Source organism: Salmo salar, chromosome 10 (assembly GCF_965601325.2).
Source record: "Salmo salar chromosome 10, fSalSal1, whole genome shotgun sequence".
NCBI classification, from domain to species: domain Eukaryota; kingdom Metazoa; phylum Chordata; class Actinopteri; order Salmoniformes; family Salmonidae; genus Salmo; species Salmo salar.
Window position 1 is genome coordinate 51,458,199 of NC_138300.1, and position 27,759 is coordinate 51,485,957.

Genomic DNA, 27,759 nt, shown 5'->3' on the forward strand with positions numbered 1-27,759 from the left:
AGACAGCATCCTCGGCTACATCTTCCCGCATGATTAGGCTATTCAGTGCGGTGCTGGAGCCTGAAATAGCCATTCTCATTATGTATGTAATATGCACCGTTTCCTCCTTCCCATCCACTTACATTTATATTACAGTATTTCAACACTGACAGACCATCTCATTGAGCCTACCAGTGCTATATTGAACAAACACCAGCAATCCGCTTCCCCGGCGGCCTTTTTATAGCGTTCACGTTTGATTGAGGATCATCTGAAGAGCTGACGGTAGAGAGAGCCCATTGGTGCGTCAGGGGACAAGGGCGCATCAAGTGATTGGTGAGCCTAGCTCAGGAATAGTGGCACTTGAGTTCACAACAAGCACAGCACATCAGAGAGAGAGAGAGCGAGGAGTAGCCTACCGACATGCTTCACACAGAGCGAGCAGGATGATTTTCTATCACGAATATGGATTTATTGCGATCTACTAGGTTTCATTCACTTGCGTGCGCCTTGGTGATCTCTGGCGCACTAATTATAGGGATAGATGGTGAGTAAGTGTACTTGTATTATGTATTGTTTGGTTATACCAGTTGATAACTGTTAAATTCTCATTTCGCAGTTTTTTAGAAGACAGGCTAAAGTATAAAATGTCATCTGGTGGTTGGGTTTATTGATTTTGCAGGTGTCCTCATTGTGTTGTCACCCTAGTTTGTGTACCCGTCTGTTTAGCTATCATTCCACTCCTTGTCACTACTTGTCGTGCTACACAGGTTAAGTTATATAAAATGTTTTGTATAGCGCACCATTACTGCTGCTGCGTTTCTTCTGAAAATAATGCTGATCAGATCATCCTCATTCTCTAATTGAAATATATTAAGGGATCGTCTGAAAGTGTAAATGAATCCATCACAGTAGTAGCCAACACTATCTAATTGAACCAGTGTGATCCATTTCTGTTTTATTTTTAATAAGTGTTAATAATAGTCCTATAACCCGCTTATATAGGCATGAAAAAGTATCCATTTACATGTAGGATATCTATGTTTTTTAATTTACCTTACATAAATGTTGCCCTCAGCTGTAAGTGTGTAGGAGATCTTAAAAGTATTGGCATACCTGCCTTTTCTCTGATCAGGGGCATTCTCTACTCTCTAACCCCTGAGCTGCATGTGTCACAACAACTTTTGTTAAGTAGCTGATCAGTAGACTGTTGTTTCTGATTAGATATAGTGATTCTAACTGTCATGCCTTGAATTTCAATTGGAAATGTGAGGGGTGACATCACTGCTATCTCCCAGTGTTCATGGCACATTCTGTAAGGAGCTCTGAAGCTAAAAGAGCACACAAAGACAGACCCAACAATGAGGTGCAGCGTAAGCCCCCACAGGGGGCGGGCATATTCTATGTCTCCAATACTCCTAAGAGTGTGTGTGTTTGAGTCTGTGTGTGGGTCTGTGTGTGAGTCTGTGTGTGCATGTGAGCGCTTGTGTGTGTGTGTGTGTCTGTGTGTGCTCGTGCATGCTTGTTCTGTTATCACCACTGAAACAAGCAAACACACCAGCCTGTGTGCGCATCAGTCAGTCTGTGAAAGAGAGGCCGGTCAGATCTCCCCTCCACATATGCTGCAAAAATGAAAGGGCCTTTCTACAAGAGATAGCACTGAACAAAGAGCTATACCTCCATTAGCATATGAAAGAGGCCTTACATGCTGTGGGAGGGGATGTTTGGTTGGCTGGCGCTACGTTTTGAACGCACCATTAGTCAACAGGCTTGTGGTTGAATCTTAAGGTACTGATATGCCTCACAGGAAGACCTCTTGGTCTTATAAAGGGACTGTGGTTTCTTAAATGAATGCCATGCAACAGTTATTGTCTTCAAAAAAGTATTTCCTGATTAATTGATTGATTAAAAGGCATCTCCGTCAACAACCTGTTGGTGTTGGCAAGGCCAGGATGTGTGACTGCACAGTTGGCAGCTTGCGACCTTGACGGTGTGTGTCCCCCAATGGGAGCAGACGTCAGTTCAACGTCTAGTTTTTATTTACATTTTGTTGAGTAGTCAACTAACATGAATTCAACATAAAATCATAAACAAATTTCACAATGTCATTGGATTTAGGTTAAATGTTGGGTGAAAAAAACATTGAATTTCACATTCATTTTTTGTTGTTGGAATGACATGGTTTCAACCAGTTTTTGCCCAGTGGGGCGGTGTGTGTGTGTGTGTGTGTGTGTGTGTGTGTGTGTGTGTGTGTGTGTGTGTGTGTGTGTGTGTGTGTGTGTGTGTGTGTGTGTGTGTGTGTGTGTGTGTGTGTGTGTGTCTGTGTGTGTGTACACTGGTAATGCACACTGGGTGATCCACTGTCTGATCTGCCTTGGATCTACGTACTTCCAGCTGATAGTCCGTGATAGTGGACATATGGCTGGACACCCGATATTCTCCCCCGACCTTCCCCAGCCCACCTGGACACCAACCCACAACCGGGGCCATGCTGAGATGAGGTCTAGACACTCATAAGCTGCTCTAGTGAAAATCTGGAGGCTCTCTGTGAAATTGATTGACCTTCACAAATGATACTAAGGAGAGAGAGGATGAGTAAGTTGTGCCATTGTCCACCGTGGAAAGTGTGATTGCACCACCACCGTGATTGGTCTGATTTGACCATTTTCACAGTCACTGATTGGTCTGATTTGACCATTATGATAGTCATTGATTGGTCTGATTTGACCATTTTGACAGTCACTGATTGGTCTGATTTGACCATTTTGACAGTCACTGATTGGTCTGATTTGACCATTTTGACAGTCACTCACCTTTCCAGTCAGAATTTGACTGATCTGTTCACCTACTTTACCAATACATATCTGTAGTTAGAATGGAGTGGAAAGCTAAGATTTTTGGCACAATACATTCCTGTGTAACTTGATGTGATATACCCTTATGGTTGTGTCACCTGCATAACATGGAACTCTGTAAATCCCAAATCTTCAAACGATCGTCATGCAGTGCACACCCACAACATGACAGGCCATTCATCGTTTATTGTCATATCCAGCTTTGAGAAAGGCCCGCTGGAATGAACCAAAATGAAAACAGGTGTGCACTTCACACCCCTCTGTGTGTTAAATGCTGTGGGTCCCTTCTTACACGCATTCCATCCATTACACGGCCTGCCACTGCTGATGATCTGGTTCTGCTGGGGGGTTATGGTAACTTTGGGTTGCCATGTTTGGGGAAATCCTTGTCTTTGATATTATCCGTTGTCGGTCCGTATCCTAGAGCTAGTTTTCTTATTCATCACGTGCTGTTGGCAGTAAGTGCACCCGATTCAGCTGCCCTCCGCGCCATTTTGGGTGGCAGGTAGCCTAGTGATTAGAGCGTTGGACTTGTAACTGAAAGGTTGCAAGATCAAATCCTCAAGCTGACAAGGTAAAAATCTGTAGTTCTGCCCCTGAACAAGGCACTGTTCCTAGGCCGTCATTGAAAATAAGAATTTGTTCTTAACTGACTTGCCTAGTTAAATAAAGGTAAAATAAAACACATTTTTTTGAACCATTTCACGTGTCTAAAGGTACAAACTCTGACTTCCCGGCGGGCCCGGGGGGAACAAATCAAGTATACTATACGCCTACCTCTGGCCAATCGGATGGCTCACATTACCGTGTCTGTAGTAACGTAGTAGGCGTAAACGACTGCTACAGCTAAATTGATACTGTGAAAAAATGTGAAAACCATGAATAGAGAGACTGTCAATGAATACAGCAAAGATCTGCTGTTTTTATGAGTCAGTTCATGTTTTTTCTCAGCACTATCCACTTTCTATTCAACACTTTTGTAATTCATAAACTGTGTGTTCTCCCTAGTTCCACTTGCGCTACAAATCAAATCAAATGTATTTATATAGCCCTTCTTACATCAGCTGATATCTCAAAGTGCTGTACAGAAACCCAGCCTAAAACCCCAAACAGCAACCAATGCAGGTGTAGAAGCACGGTGGCTAGGAAAAACTCCCTAGAAAGGCCAAAACCTAGGAAGAAACCTAGAGAGGAACCAGGCTATGAGGGGTGGCCAGTCCTCTTCTGGCTGTGACGGGTGGAGATTATAACAGAACATGGCCAAGATGTTCAAATGTTCATAGATGACCAGCAGGGTCAAATAATAATAATCATAGTAGTTGTCGAGGGTGCTACAACCAGCACTGCAGCTGAAATGAGTAGGAAAGGGTATCGATAGGTTTGCGTTCTTACTATTAGCCGCATGGATCTTTTTTTAATATCAAGGAATATTTCACGTTCTCCGGTCATAGGAGTAACAACATGAATTTGTGCATGAGGCAGAAATAATGTGGTGCGACTTGAGTTTTGCCATCGGCTGGAAGATGGTGTCGCTTTTGGGTCAGTGTCAGCGGAGGCAAAGGAGAGCGGAGGGACGTTGAGAGGCGGACATTCAGTCTGCTGCCCTCTCCCTCCGCTGAGACTGACCATCAGATGCAGGCATTCTCCATCAGCCCAGTAAAATAAAAAAAAGCGAATGATTTACATTTATACTCTCTCAGCGTGTGTCACAAATAATACAACAGCTAATACCAGTGTGATCATATAGCCTACCTCAAATGTTGAAATATATATATTTTAAATGGTCTGAGAAGAACGACAAAGCATTGGCAGGGCAATTCAAGCAAAGCCAATATGCTGTGAGAATGTTTTGTGCCTGCAGCCTACTGAACAAACCTCATTAGTACAGTACTGTTTTTAATAGGTTCATGTTGCATAGGCTTATGTGTTATTCTTTTTTGAATGGTAGATCTAAGCTTGCATTTTAACTGAGAAAGTGATCTCGACTCAAAAAAGGTTGGTGACCACTGAGCTAAGGGATGAGGAGACGGAAGTGATTCATCTTCATTCTGTTACAGTATCTCTGTCAGGTGTAATGTTTAGGAATGTTCTGTCTCCTTTGGTACCATGTAGGATCTGGTGTTTATCTGGTAACATGTAGGTAACGTAGGATCTGGTGTTTATTTGGTAACATGTAGGATCTGGTGTTTATTTGGTAACATGTAGGATCTGGTGTTTATTTGGTAACATGTAGGATCTGGTGTTTATTTGGTAACGTAGGATCTGGTGTTTATTTGGTAACATGTAGGATCTGGTGAGTGTTTGTTTGGTAACATGTACGATCTGGTGAGTGTTTGGTAACATGTAGGATCTGGTGTTTATTTGGTAACATGTAGGATCTGGTGTTTGTTTGGTAACATGTAGGATCTGGTGTTTATTTGGTAATGTAGGATCTGGTGTTTATTTGGTAACATGTAGGATCTGGTGAGTGTTTGTTTGGTAATATGTAGGATCTGGTGAGTGTTTGGTAACATGTAGGATCTGGTGTTTGTTTGGTAACATGTAGGATCTGGTGTTTATCTGGTAACATGTAGGTAACGTAGGATCTGGTGTTTATTTGGTAACATGTAGGATCTGGTGTTTATTTGGTAACGTAGGATCTGGTGTTTATTTGGTAACATGTAGGATCTGGTGAGTGTTTGGTAACATGTAGGATCTGGTGTTTGTTTGGTAACATGTAGGATCTGGTGTTTGTTTGGTAACATGTAGGATCTGGTGTTTGTTTGGTAACATGTAGGATCTGGTGTTTGTTTGGTAACATGTAGGATCTGGTGTTTATTTGGTAACGTAGGATCTGGTGTTTATTTGGTAACATGTAGGATCTGGTGAGTGTTTATTTGGTAACATGTAGGATCTGGTGAGTGTTTGTTTGGTAATATGTAGGATCTGGTGAGTGTTTGGTAACATGTAGGATCTGGTGTTTGTTTGGTAACATGTAGGATCTGGTGAGTGTTTGTTTGGTAACATGTAGGATCTGGTGTTTGTTTGGTAACATGTAGGATCTGGTGTTTGTTTGGTAACATGTAGGATCTGGTGAGTGTTTATTTGGTAACATGTAGGATCTGGTGAGTGTTTGTTTGGTAATATGTAGGATCTGGTGAGTGTTTGGTAACATGTAGGATCTGGTGTTTGTTTGGTAACATGTAGGATCTGGTGAGTGTTTGTTTGGTAACATGTAGGATCTGGTGTTTGTTTGGTAACATGTAGGATCTGGTGTTTGTTTGGTAACATGTAGGATCTGGTGAGTGTTTATTTGGTAACATGTAGGATCTGGTGAGTGTTTGTTTGCTTACTTGAGTTTAGCAGTTTGTCCGATAACAGCAATGTAGCCCCTTTCTGCTTTGGGATGAGTTGTTTATACTGTATGTACAGTCATGGCCAAAAGTTTTGAGAATTACATAAATATTAATTTCCACAAAGTTTGCTGCTTCAGTGTCTTTATATATTTTTATCAGATGTTACTATGGAATACTGAAGTATAATTACAAGCATTTCATAAGTGTCAAAAGCTTTTATTGACAATTACATGAAGTTGATGCAAAGAGTCAATATTTGCAGTGTTGACCCTTCTTTTTCAAGACCTCTGCAATCCGCCCTGCCATGGTGTCAATTAACTTCTGGGCCACATCCTGACTGATGGCAGCCCATTCTTGCATAATCAATGCTTGGAGTTTGTCATAATTTGTGGGTTTTTGTTTGTCCACCCACCTCTTGAGGATTGACCACAAGTTCTCAATGGGATTAAGGTCTGGGGAGTTTCCTGGCCATGGACCCAAAATATCGATGTTTTGTTCCCTGAGCCACTTAGTTATCACATTTGCCTTATGGCAAGGTGCTCCATCATGCTGAAAAAGGCATTGTTCGTCACCAAACTGTTCCCGGATGGTTGGGAGAAGTTGCTCTCGGAGGATGTGTTGGTGCCATTCTTTATTCATGGCTGTGTTCTTAGGCAAAATTGTGAGTGAGCCCACTCCCTTGGCTGAGAAGCAACCCCACACATGAATGGTCTCAGGGTGCTTTACTGTTGGCATGACACAGGACTGATGATAGCACTTACCTTGTCTTCTCCGGACAAGCTTTTTTCCGGATGCCCCAAACAATCGGAAAGGGGATTCATCAGAGAAGATGACTTTACCCCAGTCCTCAGCAGTCCAATCCCTGTACCTTTTGCAGAATATCAGTCTGTCCCTGATGTTTTTCTTGGAGAGAAGTGGCTTCTTTGCTGCCCTTCTTGACACCTCCAAAAGTCTTCGCCTCACTGTGCGTGCAGATGCACTCACACCTGCCTGCTGCCATTCCTGAACAAGCTCTGTACTGGTGGTGCCCTGATCAACTTTAGGAGACGGTCCTGGCGCTTGCTGGACTTTCTTGGGCGCCCTGAAGCCTTCTTCACAACAATTGAACCACTCTCCTTGAAGTTCTTGATGATCCGATAAATGGCTGATTTAGGTGCAATCTTACTGGCAGGAATATCCTTGCCTGTGAAGCCCTTTTTGTACAAAGCGATGATGACGGCACGTGTTTCCTTGCAGGTAACCATGGTTGACAGAGGAAGAACAATGATTCCAAGCACCACCCTCCTTTTGAAGCTTCCAGTCTGTTATTCGAACTCAATCAGCATGACAGAGTGATCTCCAGCCTTGTCCTCGTCAACACTCACACCTGTGTTAACGAGAGAATCATGATGTCAGCTGGTCCTTTTGTGGCAGGGCTGAAATGCAGTGGAAATGTTTTTGGGGGATTCAGTTAATTTGCATGGCAAAGAGGGCCTTTGCAATTAATTGCAATTCATTTGATCACTCTTCATAACATTCTGGATTATATGCAAATTGCCATCATACAAACTGAGGCAGCAGACTTTGTGAAAAGATATTTGTATCATTCTCAAAACCTTTGGCCACGACTGTAGGAGTTAAATAAAGAACAAGCTCATAATGGATTTATAACATAATTTATCCCAGAATGACCTCTACCTGATCCCATCTTTATCACCTAGATGCCTGACACACACACGCACGCATGCAGGAAAGCAAAATGGGGATACCTAGTCAGTTGTACAACTGAATGCATTCAACTGAAATGTGAAGGACCCACACATGCACACACACAAACACACACCCTACCCTCTCTGTGTACCTCTGGAATCCCTATAACCGCAGAGCTCACTGCCCAGGGGAACTCCTCTCCAGCTCATCCACAACACCGAGGTCATCCCACCTATTAACACTGAACCTTTCTCTCTCTCGTGCACATCTACAGCAGTTTCCATTCACCCATGGCTTTGTGTGTCGACCTGGCTGTTACTTGTTAAACTTCTATTCTTGTGATAATTGAAGTAGTGTGTGATACTGTTGGAGAAGTTATGTGCCATGTGTGACTTGTCTGGATCTCATCATATGTGGGAACTCCTTCAAGACTGTTGGAAAAGCATTCCAGGTCAAGCTGGTTGAGAGAATGCCAAGAGAGTGCAAAGCTGTCATCAAGGCAAAGGGTGGCTATTTTGAAGAATCTAAAATATGAAATGTATTTTCATTTGTTTAACACATTTTTCGTTACTACATGATTCCATATGTGTTATTTCATAGTTTTGATGTCTTCACTATTATTCGACAATGTAGAACATTTGAAAAATAAAGAAAAACCCTTCAATGAGTAGGTGTGTCCAAACTTTTGACTGGTACTGTATGCCATGTGTGACTTGTCTGTATCCATCTCATTAGAAATCCATTATCAGGAATAAATTATTGTACAGTCCACATCTTACCTGTACAGTAGGAGGTCATATCTTCCATCCCCAGTATGTGTACTAACCTACCTCTCTCAGATGAGTGTTTACTGGTTGAAATGGGTGCTATAGAATATACTCTACGTCCTCCTGGAGAGCTACTGGGTGTGAAGGCTTTTGCTCCATCCCTACTGTAACACACCTGAGGTACCGTAAAAATGATCTCTCCAGGAGAAGGATTGGCCATCTTTGATCTGATCTACAGTGTAAATGATACCAGTTCATCTGAATGGACGTTCTATATCCCAGTAAGCCAGGCATTAGGAGGAGCCATTCGGTTAATTCCTCTCTCCCCTGGTAGACGTGTTGGACAAACACGTGAATGGATTAATCCACTAATTAGTATGGGCGGCAACATGTTTACAGCCAAACTAATGAACAGAACAGCAACATAGCTGTGATTGGCAGGCGTTGTGTCATTAATCTCTGCAGTGCTGTGCGATTAAATAGATGTACAGCAGCACCGAGGCCGTACTAGGAATGAATGCATTGATAAATTACTGACTTCTGTCCGCCTGCTGTCGTCATGGCGATAGAGAGACTGCAGAAACAGAACCGTGGAATTAGTTGCCATGGAGGCCAGCTGTGATGCTTTGTGAGGCTATTAAGTTCCAAAACATCCTTGTACCGGAGATGAGAATGGGGAGCGAGGAGGCCTGTTTTCATAGGAGGAGAGAGAGCCTTTTGTGTCATATGCTATAGGACACAGTTGCTGTGTGTGACAATGCAAAACTTGACTCATTGTAACACACTGCTGAGAGAATAAAATACATTAGTAGACATATGAATCCCTTTTAGTTCATCCTCACTAGTACATTTTTTAGTGGTACTGACATTTGTACGACAATGTAAAAGAGACAGAGAATGTATGAAAGACACCTTGAGAATAATATACAGTATATCAGAATAAGTCTGCTGTGACATATTTCAATTTCCCCCTGAAGATCAATTGCTATTAGTTGAATCAGACATTTTAGTGCACGTCCGGAACTAAAGCCTGCACACCTTTGGCCCTCCGGGTCTGGAATGTTCCACCCATGTGCTATAACAGAAACACACATAATGACAGAATATGGAGAATGAACAGAGCGCATCTTCAAGACCCAAAATGTATTAAATACTTAACTGAAAAAATAAAGGCCTTTACCATTACAAATGCAGACATAGAGGACAGAGAAAAGCCGACCCTCGACATAATTTGGGATGCTTTTAAGGTCTACATTAGGGGAATGGTAATATCATACTCTGCTAAAATTAAATCTGAGTTAAAAAAAAATCATTCAAGAAAAATATAAATAAATCCCTATCTTACAAAAAGCCCTAAAAATCTTTACAAGGTAAAGAATAAAATACAATTTCAGAACTTAAGTAGGAATATGATGTTTTACTCTTGAAGAGAGCCAACAACTACAGGTTAAGTAAGGGATAAACATCGATATTCTGTACATTACCTTGGAAATAATGGACGATTCAGCAGAGTTCATTTTTCCAAGGTAATGTACAGAATGGAAGCCTTTATGTCGTTTATACCACAATTGCCAAAGAAAAATAATAATAACAATACTAAAGCACACATTTACCAGTAGAAATAACATTATTTTGTTGAAATTTAAATTTATATAAGATAATTCATACTTTTTGTTGCTAGAGACGCGACCCAGTCGTTCGTTCGATTGGTTTGATATTTATGGTCGCGACCCAGTCGTTGGTATTTTATGTTTCGTTGCTATGCTTGTTCATTCTTTATGTCCCTTGTTTGCTAGCTAGCCATCTAGCTACGGCTAACACAGCCACGACCTCTGCAGCCAGAATAACAGCAAAGTGGCTGCATTTGCGTTTGTTTAGTTATTTTCTATTGACATTCATTTGGATACGTCCATAACAATGAGCTGGTGATGCCCGATTTTTGCCTGGCATAGCTAGAAAAGTTAGCCTTCTCGTCAGGATACTCGACAATGTTCATTACAGGGAGATGGAATTGCACGTCAAACACTAGGCTAGAAGCTAGCTAAACAGTTTGTTGCTAGCAAACCTGCCAATATGACAACCAAATAAAAAAAATATCAGATGTTGTAAACAGCTTGTCAAATTAGAAACATGTGGGAGGATTTGATAGCATACAAATAATAACTCATGATCTACAGCAATCCTTTAAGTGAACCACAAAAAATATTAAATACTTAATATGTTTAACAACAAACGACAAATATATAAAGATAACTTTATCCCATTACTCAACAACATGAAAGCAGATCTAACTAAATATGGGAATAATTGTTTGAATGTTAAATGACGAGACAGAGGCGTTGATGCGAGTAACCAGTCTTGTTCAGTACATTACAATACATCCGGGAATCTCAAGCACACCTGTAAAAACACTGGAGTTGCAGTAATTAACATTTACCAACAGATGGCATCACTGTGCCATCTTACACCCATAACATCTTCTCTTTTATAAAATAGGACAGGAGCTGTCAATTCACTAACAAAACAAACCTAGTAATAATTTCCAACATGAACAATTTTTTTTCCTTTTGTATTTTTTATTTTTTTTCAGGTAACAACTTAACACATTTTGATACTCTCTTCCCTTTTATCTCTGTCTGTCAACAATCCCTAATGGGAAACCTACAGATTAAGTATTTTTGGTGGCTGGGACAGACGCCCGCAGCGTGAAAAGACAGGGGGCTTGTCTGCGAGGACTGCGGGTTCCCGCACAGGCATGTCACCTGACTGTCTAGGGGGAGTATTGATGGGCGAGGGAGCGGCCTACCTGTGATCCCCTGTCTCTTCGCCCAGTGCCTCAGGCCCCATGTGACTTGCTGGGGTTCCGTCTTTTGTCATGCGACCCCTTTGACCATCAGGGTTCTGAGTAGGTGCTGGCTCAGCAATCCGAAGGTCAACCCTGTTACGACGGTACAGAGATCCATTCATTTCGACCAAGTAGGAGCGTGGTGCCACTTTCTGTTCACAGGATCTGAGTCTCCAGAGGCCCGGACGGTCCCCTGGTAGTGGCTTCATTCGCACCGTTTCACCCACCCTGAGCTCAGGTAAGTCTTTGCTGATTTGTCATAAATGAACTTGGAGACCTGTCTTCTGTGACGTAGCTTCACCAGCACATCTGTCACCACACATGGCTCCAGGAGAGTGCTGGCTACTGGCAGAGCTGCTTTTAAGCGCCGTGCCATGAGGCGCTGGGCCGGGCTGCTATCCATGCCTTCTGTCGGGGTATTGCGCTACTGCAGGATTGCTTTCCAGGCATCTTTGCCCTCTCGCAGAGCTTTTTTGCTGAGGTTCTTTGTGATTTTGACTGCAGACTCCGCCTTCCAATTAGCTTTTTGGGTGTCGTGGTGATGAAGTGACGTGCTCGAATTCCCATTCTGTAGCAAATTTTCGGAACTCAACTCCGGAGAATTGGGGTCCATTGTCTGAAATTACCCTATCTGGCTGGCCATAGCGGGCAAACTGAGCCTTGCGGCATTTGATCGTTGTCTCTGCTGAGAGGTCGGGGAGGAGGTCAATCTCCCAGAAGTCTGAGTAATGATCGACTACCAGTAGAAAGTCTTTGCCACTGTGCTGGAAGAGATCTAGACTTACTATCTGCCAGGGGCGCATCGGTAGCTTGTGGGACATCATCGTCTCTCTCTGTTGCTCAATGGCATATTCATTGCAGATTGTGCATTTACTGACATAGTCTTTGATTTCACTCTGCATTCCTGGCCAATACAGTGTGTCACGTGCTTGTCTGTAACAGGCCTCACCTCCTATGTGACTTGAGTGCACGCGCGCAAACATCTCAGGGCGCAGAGACCGGGGAATAACGACTCTCTGACCCTTGAATATTACTCCGTTTTGAACACTGAGCTCCTCTTTGACTGGCCAATATTCTCTGACGGCTAAAGCAGTTTCTTCCTTGCAGTCGGGCCAGCCCATCAGAATCACAGACCTCAATGCCTGGAGTTGCTCGTCCCCGTCTGTGTGCTGTCTGATTTGTATAAGGCGCTGGTCCGTAACATTGAGGTAGTCAGCCTGGTTGATGTGTTCAACATCCACTTGCTCTGTTTGTAAGCTGGACACTGCGTGTCGTTCCTGCATGGAGCGTGTGTGAGTGCCTGATGCAGTAGCCCTGCTGAGCGTGTCACTCACATACATCTCTGGCCCTGGCTTATACACCACCTTGAGGTTGTAGTTTTGTAGGGCCGGTAGCATGCTCTGCAGTCGTTTCGGGGCATTCAGGAGAGGCTCGCTGAATATAGAAATAAGGGGCTTGTGATCTGTCTCTGTGGTAATATTGTTGCGCCCGTACAGGTAGTGGTGGAAGCGTTGGCATGCAAACACAATGCTGAGGTACTCCTTCTCTATCTGGGCATAGTTCTGCTCTGTTAGGGTGAGTGCCCTAGAGGCAAATGCCACAGGCTGGCCCTCCTGCATGAGGCAACAGCCAAGTCCATACTGGCTTGAGTCACTTTGAATCGTGACAGGTTTTGACACACCGTAGTATCGCAGTACAGGTGTCTGGGTGACCAGTTGTTTTATTTCCCTCACCGCTGCGTCATGTTTTGGGAGCCAATGCCAGATGGTGTCCTTGTCCATGAGCCTCCTTAGTGGCTCACACACTTCAGAGAGCCGCGGTAGGAACTTGGCCAGGTAGGTGACGAATCCGACGAAGCGCTGCACTCCCTTCACGTCAGATGGGTGGGGCATTTCCAAGACCGCCTTCACTTTTTCAGGATCCGCCTTCAATCCGGTGGAGGACAAGATGTGCCCATGAAAGAGGACCTCTGGCACTTTAAACTGAAGCTTTTTTATGCTTAGCCTTAGCTTGACCTGTCTACATCTGACCATCAGGGCAAGCAGCTTGGCATCATGGTCACATTCTGCCTCCTCATCACTGTCCCCACAGCCCACTACGAGGATGTCATCTGCTATGGGTTCCACGCCACTGAGTCCCATCAACAGCTCGTGCTGTTTCTGCTGATACACCTCTGGGCCACGGAGACACCAAACGGGAGCTTCAACCACCTCTTCCTGCCCCAGGGTGTCCAAAAGGTGGTCATGTAGCTGCTGGGCTCGTCGAGCTTGCACTGCAGGAAGGCATCTCTGGCGTCCACGAGCGTGCAGACTCTGGCCTTTGGGAGCTTGTAAAGAACATCCTCCAACGTGGGCATAATGTAATGTGAACGTCTCAGAGCTCGGTTGAGGTGTTTAGGATCAATGCATATCCGTAGCTTGTCTGGTTTCTTGACGATAACCATATTACTTATCCAGTCTATAGGCTCGGTGACGGATATGATGTGGCCATCTGCTTCGTATTTGTCAAGCTGAGCCTTTGTAGCTGCTTTCATGGCCACTGGTACATTGCGGGTGCACACTGGACAGGCTGGATTGCTGCGTCCAACTCAAAGTGGACTTCGCCGGGAACTGACTTGACCGGTGCATTGAAGACATCATGGTACTTGCTTAGGAGTGTCTCCTTGCTCAGGGGCCCAGCCTGGACTTTGTCTATAATGTTAAAATCAGCTGGGATGGTGAAGTTAATAAGCCCAAGGCACTCGCATGTAGAACCTGACAGTAATGGCTGTTGACTAGCCTCAACTATTTCAAACTCAAGGGTGTGTTTCTGGCCACGTAAAACACACTGTCACAAACAGGCCTAAAGAGGTCATGAACTGGCCTGAATACAGTTTCAGCTTGGTGCAACTCTGTGAGTTTGTCTCTGGGCGCGAGCCTCCTTTTATCTTTAAGGCTCATAACGTTACATGTGGCCCCTGAATCTAGCTGGCATTGCAGTGGTTTATTATTAAGTAGTAGAGTGACAAACCACTTTTGTCCTTTTGCCCTCACTGCCCCTATGCACTCGCTAGCATATACATCCTCTGTGCTGTTGTTCCCTTCATCTGTGTTTGTTTCAATGGAGTGCACTTTACCCTCCTTTCTCTTGCTTTTCATGCAGGCCCTTGCGAAGTGATTAGCTATACCACAGGATTTGCATATTTTTCCATAGACTGGGCAGTGTTCTTTTCCTCGTCCATGAGAAATGCCACAATATCGGCATGTATTGGGGTTGTCTACTGCAGAGTTGGCTGTAGTATTAGCATTAGCTGTGGCAAATGGGAATTTCTTTACTGGCTGCCTGAATGTAGCATTGACATTGTCCATATGTTGCCTTTCTAGCTCCATGGACCTTATCCGTATATCAGTAAGCTCTGCTGTAAGGCATGTCTCCACTGCTAAGACCAGCGTCAGGTCAGGTTCTCTCAGCAAACGTCTGCGGGTGCCCTCATCAGTTATGCCAAGCACTATCTTATCTCTGTTCAGTTAATCTCTTAAAGCACCATAGTCACATGTAGCTGCCTTTTCCCTTAGCCTAGTGACAAAGCTGTCAATGGACTCCCCGTCCTCCTGTTTGCAACAACCGAAAACATAACGCTCGTAGATAACGTTCTTTGCTGGCTTAAAGTAATGTTAAAAGTAATGCATCAAGAATAGCTGTAGCATTACCTTGCTGAGCTGCTGTTAGGTTCAGGTTGTGTTTGTATACGTGTCGGCATTCAGTTCCCATTATAGTCCTCAAAGTGGCAGCCACTACCTCATCATCCTTTTCCAGAAGTCCCGTTGCTAGCGCATAGTCCTCCCATTCACCTCTAAACGTATCCCAGTTTGTGCTCCAGTCTCCGCTGAGCTTCATAACGGTGGGAGGGGGAATGTTCGCTGCCATGTCTAACCGGTGCTAACAACACTGAAGCTAACTAGCAAACTCACTCTAGCTAAGGCCAATTCCGGCGAAGTTTTACTCAAATAAGGATTTTTTTTGGTAAACCAGAACAGGTGACTCTAATTTGCGGAAAGCATGGTTAGTTATCCGACTCTGACACCATGTTTGAATGTTAAATGACGAGACAGAGGCGTTGATGCGAGTAACCAGTCTTGTTCAGTACATTACAATACATCCGGGAATCACAAGCACACTGGTAAAAACACTGGAGTTGCAGTAATTAACATTTACCAACAGATGGCATCACTGTGCCATCTTACACCCATAACAATAATCTTCCCATAAATCTTACTGGTAGAATAAACTTCTTCAGAATGGAATGGCTCGCAAAGTTGTTGTTTTTTCGGTAGTACTAACTACTCCACCAAAGACATTCTTTAAAAAAGTATACTCGGCTATAACAGACCTCATATGGGCAAATAAAACTCATAGAGTAAATAGAAAAGTTTTACATCTCCCTAAATCTGAGGATAGTTTTAAACTTCCAGATTTGATATGCATCAACTTGCCACACAAGGTTTTTACTTGCGACATATAGTTAAATGCACTAAAGAGGAACAATGGGAACGTATTGAAGATGTGCATGCTCATCCCCAGAATATTTGCTCATATTTGTTTTCAGAGGATAGAGCTAAGAGGATTAACAACTCTATAGTTAATAACACTTTAACAATATGGACGAAAATGACACAAATTCTACAAGAACCAATATCACTCCCTAAAAACACACCCCAATGGAACAATCCTTGGATAGCTTTTCAGAATTCACTGATGAATTGGCCCACATGGGCATAGAAACCGTAAATGATGTGGTAACAGGAAATACAAATATTTCCATGTCAGAATTAAAAAGCGGGTTGGACTGACCAATGTAGACATTTTCAATATATACAACTTAAAAGTTTTATATCACGAAATATTGAGCTGTAAGCAATGCTGAGGGAATCCTATTTGACTCAGAAAAATATACGCATATGATAGGTAAGATATACAAAACCTTGCAGAGAGCATATCTAACTGACAATGTCTTAGAAAAAAATATAAACTATTCGAGTCAAGACTTAAACATAACTGATATACAGTGGAGGAAAAAAGTATTTGATCCCCTGCTGATTTTGTACGTTTACCCACTGACAAAGAAAGGATCAGTCTATAATTTTAACGGTAGGTTTATTTGAACAGTGAGAGACAGAATAACAACAACAAAAAAACAGAAAAATGCATGTCAAAAATGTTATAAATTGATTTGCATTTTAATGAGGGAAATAAGTATTTGACCCCCTCTCAATCAGAAAGATTTCTGGCTCCCAGGTGTCTTTTATACAGGTAACAAGCTGAAATTAGGAGCACACTCTTAAAGGGAGTGCTCCTAACCGCAGCTTGTTACCTGTAAAAAAGACGCCTGTCCACAGAAGCAATCAATCAATCAGATTCCAAACTCTCCACCATGGCCAAGACCAAAGAGCTCTCCAAGGATGTCAGGGACAAGATTGTAGACCTACACAAGGCTGGAATGGGCTACAAGACCATCGCCAAGCAGCTTGGTGAGAAGGTGACAACATTTGGTGCGATTATTCGCAAATGGAAAGAACTGTCAATATCCCTCGGCCTGGGGCTCCATGCAAGATCTCACCTCGTGGAGTTGCAATGATCATGAGAACGGTGAGGAATCAGCCCAGAACTACACGGGAGGATCTTGTCAATGATCTCAAGGCAGCTGGGACCATAGTCACCAAGAAAACAATTGGTAACACACTACGCCGTGAAGGACTGAAATCCTGCAGCGCCCGCAAGGTCCCCCTGCTCAAGAATACATATACATGCCCGTCTGAAGTTTGCCAATGAACATCTGAATGATTCAGAGGACAACTGGTGAAAGTGTTGTGGTCAGATGAGACCAAAATGGAGCTCTTTGACATCAACTCAACTAGCCGTGTTTGGGGGAGGAGGAATGCTGCCTATGACCCCAAGAACACCATCTCCACCGTCAAACATGGAGGTGGAAACATTATGCTTTGGGGGTGTTTTTCTGCTAAGGGGACAGGACAACTTCACCGCATCAAAGGGACGATGGACGGGGCCATGTACCGTCAAATCTTGGGTGAGAACCTCCTTCCTTCAGCCAGGGCATTGAAAATGGGTCGTGGATGGGTATTCCAGCATGACAATGACCCAAAACACATGGCCAAGGCAACAAAGGAGTGGCTCAAGAAGAAGCACATTAAGTTCCTGGAGTGGCCTAGCCAGTCTCCAGACCTTAATCCCATAGAAAATTTGTGGAGGGAGCTGAAGGTTCGAGTTGCCAAACGTCAGCCTCGAAACCTTAATGACTTGGAGAACATCTGCACAGAGGAGTGGGACAAAATCCCCCCTGAGATGTGTGCAAACCTGGTGGCCAACTTCAAGAAACGTCTGACCTCTGTGATTGCCAACAGGGGTTTTGCCACCAAGTACTAAGTCATGTTTTGCAGAGGGGTCAAATACTTATTTTCCTCATTAAAATGCAAATCATTTTATAACATTTTTGACATGCGTTTTTCTGGATTTTTTTGTTGTTATTCTGTCTCTTACTGTTCAAATAAACCTACTATTAAAATTATAGACTGATCATTTCTTTGTAAGTGAGCAAACGTACAAAATCAGCAGGGGATCAAATACTTTTTTCCCTCACTGTAGATGGAGGGAGTGTTGGAACATAACATGAAATTACAGTTAACAAAAATGTATGCTTAATCCAGTATAAACTAATGAATAGAATGTATTATACAAGAGACAAAATTATACAGCAAAACAGCAGAGTCATATCTTAAGTGTAAAACGAGTTATGGGTGGATGAAACAAAAATATATTATTATTTAAATATTGGAAAGGTGTGGGCTACAGAGAAAAATAGAACAGTGCAATTTGTGGCATAGAGTGCTACAAGCACTGGAAAGTTCCAGAGGATGAAGGATGAGGGGGAGTGTGCTTGTGAAACATATGTGATGTGTATGGTTGCTGTGGGAACATGTGGGTCTGAGCAGGTGTGATGTAATAATGTGTATGGTTGCTGTGGGAACATGTGGGTCTGAGCAGGTGTGATGTAATAATGTGTATGGTTGCTGTGGGAACATGTGGGTCTGAGCAGGTGTGATGTCATAATGTGTATGGTTGCTGTGGGAACATGTGGGTCTGAGCAGGTGTGATGTCATAATGTGTATGGTTGCGGTGGGAACATGTGGGTCTGAGCAGGTGTGATGTCACTGATGTGCATGGTTGCTGTGGGAACATGTGGGTCTGAGCAGGTGTGATGTCATAATGTGCATGGTTGCGGTGGGAACATGTGGTCTGAGCAGGTGTGATGTCATTGATGTTTGTTGAAATGTGTGTACGTCTGTTTATTGTCTCATGTTTATGTATTGTTGTTATTGTTTGAGAGGGAAAAAAACATAGTAAAAAAAAAAGAAACCTATCAGTCAGACAATCAATCAAAACATGACTTCCTGTCCCCAGGTGCATCCCCTCTGAAAGCGAGGTCGGCGGCCCCGTTAACGGACCAGTGTTTCCCCAACCCCTGCTACAACCGGGCCATCTGCCGTAGCCGTGGTGATGGTTACTCTTGTTTCTGCGTGCCGGGGTTCCAGGGTGAGCGCTGCCAGATTGAGGTGAACGAGTGTGTGTCGCAGCCCTGCAGGAACCAAGCCACCTGCGTAGACAGGGTGGGCAGGTATGCCTGCCTCTGCAGCCCGGGGTTCACAGGTAAGAGGAGAGAAGAGACGGCTCCTCCAGGGCTCTGTTCAGTAATGCACCAATAGGGAAACGGATGTACTACCTGAACTTAGGCTGCAAAGGGTTCTGCTCCATTGTTTGGTGAAAAGTATGGAGAACACCTCCAAATGGTTCAGGTAAAGGGGTGCCCAATCTTACATGGGTGCAGGCTTTTGCTCCAGCCAAGCAGTAACACACTGCATAATCAACTAGGCTTTAATTATATCTTTGATTAGTTGAATCAGGTGTGTTCCCAGTCAAGGGATGAATATTGCTCACCACTGGCCCCAATGAGTGTACAATGTTGTCATCTAGTGTCTGTTTGAGCTCATTACACTAGTCCTCAATCTAACCCTACCTTCTTCTATGCTCTCTAGCTCATACTGTGTTTAAAAGAAGAAAAACAAACACAAAAAATCAGAATATCTATATCGTTTCCATACTCTATGACAGTTATAGATAGAGAATAATGCTAATTAAAGATAATCTGTGGGTAATCCTAGTTCTTTAGACTATTTTAGGTACGATAAGGTTAAATACAAGGCTACTTTCAGATGGACGAATCTTGTTAAATCTACTCTGTTTACTATTTTGCCACCTGTCCAAGGCCGAACTCTCCATCACTCTGTGTTCTGGTTTACAGTGTGATTGATTAGTGGAGTCTGCTGAGTGGAGGCCAGCTAATAATAATGTCTGGAACGGAGTGAGTGGAATGGCATCAAACACATAGAAACCGTGTGTTTGATACCATTCCAACGCGTCCGCTCCAGCCATTACCACGAGTCCGTCCTCCCCAATTAAAGTGACACCAACCTCCTGTGTCTGGGCTCCAGAATAACATGTTAGAACATGATCAGGTTGAGAGCTTCAAATTCCTTGGTGTCCACATCAACAACAAATTAGAATTGTCCGAACACACCAAGACAGTCGTGAGGAGGGCACGACAAAGCCTATTCCCCCTCAGGAAACTAAAAAGATTTGGCATGGGTCCTGAGATCCTCAAAAGGTTCTACAGCTGCAATACCAAGAGCATCCTGACCGGTTGCATCACTGCCTGGTACGGCAATTGCTCGGCCTCCGACCGCAAGGCACTTCAGAGGGTAGTGCGTACGACCCAGTACATCACTGGGGCTAAGCTGCCTGCCATCCAGGACCTCTACACCAGGCGGTGTCAGAGGAAGGCCCTGAAAATTGTCAAAGACTCCAGCCACCCCAGTCATAGACTGTTCTCTCTACTACCGCATGGCAAGAGGTACCGGAGTGCCAAGTCTAGAACAAAAAGGCTTCTCAACAGTTTTTACCCCCAAGCCGTAAGACTCCTGAACAGGTAACCAAATGGTTACCCGGACTACTTGCATTGTGTGCCCCCCCCCCCCCCCCCCTGCTACTCTCTGTTTATCTTATATGCATAGTCACTTTAACTATACATTCATGTACATACTACCTCAATTGGCCCAACCAACCAGTGCTCCCACACATTGGCTAACCGGGCTATCTGCATTGTGTCCCACCACCCGCCAACCCCTCTTTTTACGCTACTGCTACTCTCTGTTCATGATATATGCATAGTCACTTTAACCATACCTACATGTACATACTACCTCAATCAGCCTGACTAACCGGTGTCTGTATATAGCCTTGCTACTCTTATTTTCAAATGTCTTTTTACTGTTGTTTTATTTCTTTACTTACCTACACACACACACCTTTTTTCAATTTTTTCAATTTTTTATACTATTGGTTAGTGCCTGTATTCAGCATTTCACTGTTGTATTCGGCGCACGTGACAAATAAACTTTGATTTGATCATCGGTGCTTCGATCAGGAAACGGACTCAGAAATAACCATTAACAAAACAACAACACAAGGGCTCCCGAGTGGTGCAGCAGTCTAAGGCACTGCAGTGCAAGAGGCGTCACTACAGTCCCTGATTCGAATCCAGGCTGTATCACATCTGGAGTCCCATAGGGCGGCGCACAAATTGGCCCAGCATTGTCCGGGTTTGGCCAGGGTAGGCCGTCATTGTAAATAAGAATTTGTTCTTAACTGACTTGCCTAGTTAAATAAAGGTTAAATAAAAAATAAATTATAAAAGAAACAGCCTCTAATATCAGTACATGATGATCAGTCAGCCAGTCAACATGAAATCATTTCATCCTCAGTATGATCCCCACAGGTGCATGTTGACATTCCCCTTCATGTTTCTCTAACAGACCTGTCCAGATGGCTTGGCCAATGTGTTTTATAAGACCACAGTCCATGTTACAGACCCTCTGACGGCCATGTTTGATGTTCCAGGTGCCACCTGTGAGGTCCAGATTAACGAGTGTCAATCACAGCCCTGCCTCAATGGCGGGAGTTGTCATGACTACGTCAACGGCTTCTCATGCACCTGCATGCCCGGTTTCCAGGGCGACCGCTGTGAAATCGACGTTGATGAGTGCCAACACCAGCTATGCCAAAACGGGGCCCTGTGTATTGATAGGTTGAATGGGTCAGTAGTTTGTGAGTGAGAGAGAGATTTGTATTCATTTGTGTTGAGTAAAACAAGACACGCCTGCGTAATGAGCAAGGCAGTTCACCCACTGTTCCCCGGGCGTCGAAGACGTAGATGTCGATTAAGGCAGCCCCCCTCACCTCTCTGATTCAGAGGTGTTGGGTTAAATGAGGAAGACACATTTCAGTTGAATGCATTCAATTGTATAACTGACTAGGTATCCCCCTTTCCCTTTCATGCTTGCTTGCAAAGCTTCACTTTTTATTGGAAAAGTCATTGGCACTGAAACTGCAAGATCCGTAACTGAAAATCCTTATCATTTCAGGTACAGCTGTGACTGCTCTCAGACCACTTTCACTGGGCGACACTGTGAAACTGCTGCTCCTCCATGCACGTCCCAGCCCTGCCTCAACAGCGCCATCTGTGTGGAGGACGAGGGGAACTACACCTGTGACTGCTGGCCAGGTACAGTACAGTCACAGGACAGAAAGAACTGTAGGTACTTCATTAGCAGTCAAGTCTGAAGTCTGTTCTTGAAATGGCACCTGCAGCCCCAAGGAGGTATTTTGTATTTGTATTTATTATGGATCCCCATTAGTTCCTGCCAAGGCAGCAGCTACTCTTCCTGGGGTTTATTATGGATCCCCATTAGTTCATGCCAAGGCAGCAGCTACTCTTCCTGGGGTTTATTATGGATCCCCATTAGTTCCTGCCAAGGCAGCAGCTACTCTTCCTGGGGTTTATTATGGATCCCCATTAGTTCCTGCCAAGGCAGCAGCTACTCATCCTTATCTCTTCCATAAGGTGTATTTTATCTGTTTAAAAAAAAATCTGATTCTACTGCTTGCATCAGTTACTGGCTTCCAGCCACAGCAGCTTGTGCTAATGTCCTGCCTGCCTGCGGCTAAAGTTAAAACAGTGTGTGTCTGAGTTTCAGGCCTAAAATGCACCTCTCCCCCAAATGTGTGGAATGTTCTTTGTTATCCTGAGAAATATAGAGAGAGGTGTGTGTGTGTGTGTGTGCGTGCATGGGTGCGTGTTGTCTATCCCCCTGTATGTCTTACATTCTGTCTATGTCCTGCCCAGGGTTCAAGGGTCGTCAGTGTGAGGTGGATGTGAGTGAGTGCAGCAGCAGCCCCTGTCTGTACAGGGGACGCTGTATAGAGCTGTCCTGGCAGAGCCTGTATGGTTCAGAGCCTCTGCTTCCAGACCACTACGACCCACAGCAAGCTGCAGGCTTCAAATGCAGCTGCCCACCAGGAACCACAGGTAATGTCCCATTTGAAACACATTATGAACCAGGAACCACAGGTAATGTCCCATTGAAACACATTATGAACCAGGAACCACAGGTAATGTCCCATTGAAACACATTATGAACCACAGGTAATGTCCCATTGAAACACATTATGAACCACAGGTAATGTCCCATTGAAACACATTATGAACCAGGAACCACAGGTAATGTCCCATTGAAACACATTATGAACCAGGAACCACAGGTAATGTCCCATTGAAACACATTATGAACCAGGAAACACAGGTAATGTCCCATTGAAACACATTATGAACCAGGAACCACAGGTAATGTCCCATTGAAACACATTATGAACCACAGGTAATGTCCCATTGAAACACATTATGAACCAGAAATCACAGATAATGTCCCATTGAAACACATTTGAACCAGGAACCACAGGTAATGTCCCATTTGAAACACATTATGAACCAGGAACCACAGGTAATGTCCCATTTGAAACACATTATGAACCAGGAACCACAGGTAATGTCCCATTGAAACACATTATGAACCAGGAACCCCAGCTAATGTCCCATTGAAACACATTATGAGCCACAGGTAATGTCCCATTGAAACACATTATGAACCAGGAACCACAGGTAATGTCCCATTGAAACACATTATGAACCAGGAACCACAGGTAATGTCCCATTGAAACACATTATGAACCAGGAACCACAGGTAATGTCCCATTGAAACACATTATGAACCAGGAACCACAGGTAATGTCCCATTGAAACACATTATGAACCAGGAACCCCAGCTAATGTCCCATTGAAACACATTATGAGCCACAGGTAATGTCCCATTGAAACACATTATGAACCAGGAACCACAGGTAATGTCCCATTGAAACACATTATGAACCAGGAACCACAGGTAATGTCCCATTGAAACACATTATGAACCAGGAACCACAGGTAATGTCCCATTGAAACACATTATGAACCAGGAACCACAGGTAATGTCCCATTGAAACACATTATGAACCAGGAACTAGAGGTCGGCCGATTAATCGGAATGGCCAATTAATTAGGGCCGATTTCAAGTTTTCATAGCAATTGGAAATCGGTATTTTTGGACACCAATTTGGCCAATATTTTATTATTATTATTATATATATTTTTTTTTTACACCTTTATTTAACTAGGCAAGTCAGTTAAGAACACATTCTTATTTTCAATGACGACCTAGGAACGGTGGGTTAACTGCCTTGTTCAAGGGCAGAACGACAGATTTTTACCTTGTCAGCTCGGGGATTCAATCTTGCAACCTTACGGTTAACTAGTCCAATGCTCTAACCACCTGCTTTACATTGCACTCCACGAGGAGCCTGCCTGTTACGCAAATGCAGTAAGAAGCCAAGGTAAGTTGCTAGCTAGCATTAAACTTACCTTATAAAAAAACAATCAATCAATCATAATCACTAGTTAACTACACATGGTTGATGATATTACTAGTTTATCTAGCCTGTCCTGCATTGCATATAATCGCTTAGGTACACGTTGCTCCAATGTGTACCTAACCATAAACATCAATGCCTTTCTTAAAATCAATACACAAGTATATATTTTTAAACCTGCATATTTAGTTAATATTGCCTGCTAACATGAATTTCTTTTAACTAGGGAAAATGTGTCACTTCTCTTGCAACAGAGTCAGGGTATATGCAGCAGTTTGGGCCGCCTGGCTCGTTGCAAACTATGTGAAGACTATTTCTTCCTAACAAAGACAGCCGACTTCACCAAATGGGGGATGATTTAACAAAAGCACATTTGCGAAAAAAGCACAATTGTTGCACGAATGTACATAACCATAAACATCAATGCCTTTCTTAAAATCAATACACAGAAGTATGTATTTTTAAACCTGCATATTTAGCTAAAAGAAATCCAGGTTAGCAGGCAATATTAACCAGGCGAAATTGTGTCACTGCTCTTGCGTTCATTGGACGCAGAGTCAGGGTATATGCAACGGTTTGGCCCGTCTGGCTCATTGCGAACTAATTTGCCAGAATTTTACGTAATTATGACATAACATTGAAGGTTATGCAATGTAACAGCAATATTTAGACTTAGGGATGCCACCCGTTAGATAAAATACCGGACGGTTCCGTATTTCACTGAAAGAATAAACGTTTTGTTTTCTAAATGATAGTTTCCGGATTCGACCATATTAATGACCTAAGGCTCGTATTTCTGTGTGTTATTATGTTATAATTAAGTCTATGATTTGATAGAGCAGTCTGACTGAGCGATGGTAGGCACCAGCAGGCTCGTAAGCATTCATTCGAACAGCACTTTCGTGCGTTTTGCCAGCAGCTCTTCGCAATGCTTCAAGCATTGCGCTGTTTATGACTTCAAGCCTATCAACTCCCGAGATTAGGCTGGTGTAACCCATGTGAAATGGCTAGCTAGTTAGCGGTGTGCGCGCTAATAACGTTTCAAACGTCACTCGCTCTGAGACTTGGAGTAGTTGTTCCCCTTGCTCTGCATGGGTAACGCTGCTTCGAGGGTGGCTGTTGTCGATGTGTTCCTGGTTCGAGCCCAGGTAGGAGCGAGGAGAGGGACGGAAGCTATACTGTTACACTGGCAATACTAAAGTGCCTATTAGAACATCCAATAGTCAAAGGTATATGAAATACAAATACAAATCAAAAGAGAAATAGTCCTATAATAACTACAACCTAAAACTTCTTACCTGGGAATATTGAAGACTCATGTTAAAAGGAACCACCAGCTTTCATATGTTCTCATGTTCTGAGCAAGGAACTTAAACGTTAGCTTTCTTACATGGCACATATTGCACTTTTACTTTCTTCTCCAACACTTTGTTTTTGCATTATTTAAACCAAATTGAACATGTTTCATTATTTATTTGAGGCTAAATTGATTTTATTTATGTATTATATTAAGTTAAAATAAGTGTTCATTCAGTATTGTTGTAATTGTCATTATTACAAATACATTTTTTGTATTTAAAAATCGGCCGATTAATCGGTATCGGCTTTTTTGGTCCACCAATAATCGGTATTGGCGTTGAGAAATAATAATCAGTCGAACCCTACCAGGAACCACAGGTAATGTCCCATTGAAACACATTATGAACCAGGAACCACAGGTAATGTCCCATTGAAACACATTGTGAACCAGCAACCACAGGTAATGTCCCATTGAAACACATTATGAACCAGGAACCACAGGTAATGTCCCATTGAAACACTTTATGAACCAGGAACCACAGGTAATGTCCCATTGAAACACATTATGAACCATAGGTAATGTCCATTGAAACACATTATGAACCAGGAACCACAGGTAATGTCCCATTGAAACACATTATGAATGATTTCTGATCACTGTCATTACCCATCAAAGGTTCAAATTTCTGCTCGATGAGGCTAGGCACTCCCATAACAAATGAGTACATGCTCATACGCTAAATGGTAAAATATGACAGCCATAAGTATGGATACTGGTCCAGCCTATTGTTTAGGTCACCCCCAACAACCAATGATCAACTCTGTTTCATAACTATATGACAGGCAACAACCATATGTATGGTTGTAGCTTGGGCCTACTCACAGTTTTCACCCATTAGGGAAAGGGGGGATACCTAGTCAATTGTACAACTGAATGCATTCAACTGAAATGTGTCTTCACATTTAACCCAACACCTCTGAATCAGAGAGGTGTGGGGGGCTGCCATAATCAACATCCACGTCTTCGGCGCCCGGGGAACAGTGGGTTAACTGCCTTGCTCAGGGGCAGAACGGGGATTCGATCCAGCAATCTTTTGGTTACTGGCTAAACACTCTAACCACTAGGCTACCATTAGCGCTCTATTCTATTCATCCTGCTGCATATGCAGGCCTGTGATCTGCCTGTAAGGCCCAGCAGGTAAGACTAGTGGCTGTGTCTATAATTGACTCCCCCAGCAGTCACCAGTGTTCACTCTGTAAGAAGGCTGTAATTGCATTAGTGTTAATCCTGAGGATCTGGCTTCCCTGGACTACTTCCTGCAGAAGGACTCAGCACTGTGTTCAGTTGTGTATGGCTGGAAACCAGAGGACAGGGACTGTCGGCTACTATCATGACCTATGGTCACAATGGGATTGAACACTCAGTGGTAGTTGACATCTAGATGAGTGTATAGTTATTGGTGGGAAACTCGAAAACCGGCGCAATGCTGCAAGTGGAAGTATGGATTTGGAGCATTCTATTGCTAAGTGCAGGTATGGTTATAGGTTATGCCTTACGTTTGTTTTTTGTCAATAACAATATACTACTGTATGCTGGTAATGACCTTGTTATACTTAATCTCATTGAAGTAAATTGTATGAAGTGATTATTGTTGATCGTCATCGTGTTTTAGAGCAAGATTCCCGCTTTTGCTGTTTGTTTTTGCAAAGATTGAAAAAATGTCTTAGTGTAGTAGCTTTTGTTGCTATGTGGTTTTCTACTGTATAAATGATTGGATGGGTCTATTGGGTCTGTGGACCAGAGGTTGCCCAAAGACTTTATGCAACAGGCACACGATAGTCCAGTTAGGTTTGAGTATGAACTTGACATGGTGTAGAGGTTTGCGAGCTTTAGCTCACAGACAGCATCATGGGAAGGGTGGCACCGCAGGGAGCTTCCTTTAGTCTAAAGCTTAAAATCACTCATCATATACAGTACAATGGAAGACGTGTTTATGGTGAAGATTTACGTGTGTCTTCGGTAAGAAGTTATAGTGTTTATTGTGAAGGTTTACATGTGTCTTCAGTAAGAACATATAATG

General features: G+C 43.3%; 1 protein-coding gene across 1 annotated transcript in view; it reads left to right on the plus strand.

Moving 5' to 3' along the window:
- Window positions 1-161: 161 nt before the first annotated feature.
- Window positions 162-27,759, plus strand: part of crb1 (crumbs cell polarity complex component 1) — a 63,373-nt gene continuing 35,775 nt past the window's right edge. The window contains exons 1-5 of the mRNA XM_014123546.3: window positions 162-526; window positions 18,926-19,171; window positions 21,479-21,674; window positions 22,003-22,142; window positions 22,764-22,946. Of these exons, the coding sequence (XP_013979021.1) occupies window positions 445-526; window positions 18,926-19,171; window positions 21,479-21,674; window positions 22,003-22,142; window positions 22,764-22,946 (847 nt within the window). The 5' untranslated portion in view covers window positions 162-444. The remainder of the gene's footprint in view (window positions 527-18,925; window positions 19,172-21,478; window positions 21,675-22,002; window positions 22,143-22,763; window positions 22,947-27,759) is intronic.